At 33.3% G+C, this 3,169-nt stretch overlaps 1 protein-coding gene across 1 annotated transcript; it reads left to right on the top strand.

The window, feature by feature from the left end:
• Nucleotides 1-560: 560 nt before the first annotated feature.
• Nucleotides 561-2,935, top strand: LOC111711947 (uncharacterized). Its single transcript, XM_023486433.1, has 4 exons — nucleotides 561-672; nucleotides 957-1,020; nucleotides 1,651-1,697; nucleotides 2,340-2,935. The coding sequence occupies exons 3-4, from the start codon at nucleotides 1,693-1,695 to the stop codon at nucleotides 2,866-2,868; spliced, it is 534 nt and encodes a 177-aa protein (XP_023342201.1). The 5' UTR covers nucleotides 561-672; nucleotides 957-1,020; nucleotides 1,651-1,692; the 3' UTR covers nucleotides 2,869-2,935.
• The last annotated feature ends 234 nt before the right edge of the window (nucleotides 2,936-3,169 follow it).

Below are 3,169 nucleotides of genomic sequence, written 5' to 3'. Positions count from 1 at the left end.
TCATATCTCGGGCAATATTGAAAGCACAAAAAAGGCAGACCACATTTTGGAAATGGCAGGACAAGGGAAATTTTGTGATTATTATCTCTAGAAATTTACTTCTAAAATTAGGTTGACAAATAAACACAGCAAATTATATCAAAAATCAAGACGACATTTAAGTCGTCCTGCATAATGTCATGTTTCGTGGGACACCCTGTATATCGGATCGTCGTGTATGTATCAATTCAATGAAGACGACTTTATATTTCGATTTTGATTTCTAACAATATTCCAATCTACAGAGACACATAAACAAGGATAAGTGGTCAATTAACAATTTCTTTAGCTTTGTTAACGTGTAAAATGGGAATTTGAAAAACGCTTGTCAGGAATCAAAGCATATTATTAAAAAGTCGTCTTCATTGTATTGATATGAAAGGCGCCGATCACTGTACACACATGTATTGTATCCCGAAGATTGCTGTCGCAATAATCATAATGTTGATACAATAAAATTTTAATTAAATTTTTGAGTTGAAGAATTTTTTACTTAGATATTTAGATTTTAAAGATAGATAGAAATATAAACAGATAGATAGATAGGTATAGAGACAGATTTAAGTTGAAACTTGGTTTTAAATGATTTCATTTTTTAGAACCTCAACAAAATCCTCCTGTGTTAAACGGCAGGTAAGCAAACACTTTCATTCTAGAAACATAAATCAAAATCAGAAGCGCATTCAGGAGGAAGGGGGGGGGGCAAGGGGGGCTCAGTTAAATGGATTGTTTTCAGGGTTTTTAATCCCAAGAGGGTGCTCAGCCCCCCTAAAGAAAAAAAATAAGCCCCCCCCCATGGACAAATTCCTGAATACGCCCCTGATTAAGATTCTGCTTATTTTATTTAGAAAACTTTTCTCCCGGATACAACTTTATTTTGTCTCCCTGATGAAATTTTTTCCAAATGTATTTTCTAGACTAAGTGAACCTGTTCCACCTGGAGAACCAGGCGACGAGCTACCACTTCCAGAGAATAACCAGGTATAGCCAACAACAACCACCCCTCCAGTAACTAATGTTTGTAATGGAAGTAAGTTTTATGCAATTGTGCGTAATTCCGCGCAACTGTGCTTGCAAATACGAAAAAATTGTGTGCAGGTTATTGCGAAAATAATTTTTACTTCTGTTTTCAACAAATTTTGTGTGTACCAATTATATTTTTGATTTTTGATAATTGACCAATCTGATTCTTCGGCAACATATAACCTTTCATATTTCTAGTTCATGGCATATTAATTTTTATTTTTTCTCACCCCCAGCATATTGATTTTCATTTTTTCTAGTGCCCCACATATTCATTTTCATTTTTTCTAGCATATTAATTTTAACCAACTGAAGATCTAATTCTCCTTATTTAACCCCCTGCACTGTCATATTAATTTTCATTTTTTCATAGCCGCTGACAAAGTGATTCTCCTTATTTCTAATTCTAGCCCCTGGCATATTAATTTCCATTATTTCCACCAACTGACAAATTAATTTTCGTTATTACCAGCGATTACCAGCGCCTGAAATATCAATTTTTGTTATTTTATGACACAGCACTGACAAATTAATTTCATAATTTCTAGCACTTGGCTTATCATCTTATTAATATCATGTATCGTTTAGAATAATGGCGAACTAAGAGGAAACACCAGTACTGAACGTCATATGAGGTAAACTTAATAATAAAAAAATTATATTTGTACAAAACTTTGTAAAAGTAAAGCTGTCATAAATACCGCGATATTTTGACCATTACCTTTTTTCAAAACCTGCTGATAAAAATTCCGGGAAATACTGAATAATTCTTGCAAAATATTAATCAAATCACAATAAGTTGTGTATCAGTTTAAAGGATTAACCCTCAAACTGATCCAGAATTACAGTAATTGCCCTCCTAACTTCAATTGATCCTTTAGTCTCTAATGGTAGTTTTTTTTCTCTAAAACCTTAAATAAATTTTCTTAATTTCCCCCATAATCTTTGTTGTATAAACCCGCAAGCTACATTCACATTTAGTTTTGTTGAGACACAGGTTTAAAGGGTATTGCTGTGAATCAGACACTTTATTTATTTTTGTCATCTAGTTACTCTAAATTTTAGAAAACGCTATTTTATATTAAATCATAGTAAACAGATATATATAGTTCCATAACATCTCCCACCAAAACAAACTTATGAAAATTCAATAGATGTTTTAGTTTTGTGCTATTCTTTAGGTTATAAAGACTGTGTTTGCTTGAACCTTGTATAATTAGTTCTATAAAACCGTAATAATATTTTTTAATCCTATAAGCTAAAGATAATATTTCTAGGAAAAAAATCTGTTTGGATTACAGCGCCTCCTCTTGCTCCAGCAGCGACAGGAATCAATCCTGCTTTGGATCCTCCTGGAGTAAAGATCAAAAATCTACAAAGTGGATCCAAGTACTCTTTAAAAACTCTCTAAACTCCCCGCAATCTGAAGTGGACAGAAAATGCATGGAAGAAGATTTGATAAACAAGGAGAATGAGGAGTTTATCAGAAACCATAGCGATGAAGGACGTCTGCAGTTCAGATACAAAGGACCTGTACAGACACAACCCTTGAGACGCCATCTTGGATTCAGAAGAAAGGGAAACAGAAAAGGTTCAATGTGTACACACACCCTCATCTCTACAGAGAACGGGTGTTTAATGGTGGATCAGAACTCGGAAAGATTGCCGCCTCAACAATCAAGAGTTAGTTACAACAAAACTTCAATCAGAAGGGTGATCTCCAATCCCCTGGAGTATCAAACATTTATTAACAGAAAAAGGCCTCTGTTTAGAAGTTCTGTATCCTACGCACCAAATATTGAATGAATGTCAGTTTTGCTACTTTTGATATTGTTTACTACGTCAACAAAGTGATTCTGGAAATTTTCTAAAATTATATTGTTTTTCATTGTATATTACTTTTACTTTTATGTACTACTTGCAGCCAAAGGTTTAATAGTATACTTTTATTGGGAAATGTGTGTGTGGGGGGGGGGGGGCAAATCTTAAAGGAAAATATCATATTTTGTTAGAAGAATACAAGAATTTCATTAGATATAAGATAAATTAATGTCGTCAATGCTGTGATAAAATTGTTTGTTTTGTATCATTGCAAATAAATTTTTCC

The sequence above is a fragment of the Eurytemora carolleeae genome, unplaced genomic scaffold, assembly GCF_000591075.1.
Source record: "Eurytemora carolleeae unplaced genomic scaffold, Eaff_2.0 scaffold1210, whole genome shotgun sequence".
NCBI lineage: Eukaryota > Metazoa > Arthropoda > Copepoda > Calanoida > Temoridae > Eurytemora > Eurytemora carolleeae.
The sequence above is the reverse complement of the archived record's forward strand: the minus strand, read 5'-3'. Positions and strand labels throughout refer to the sequence as shown.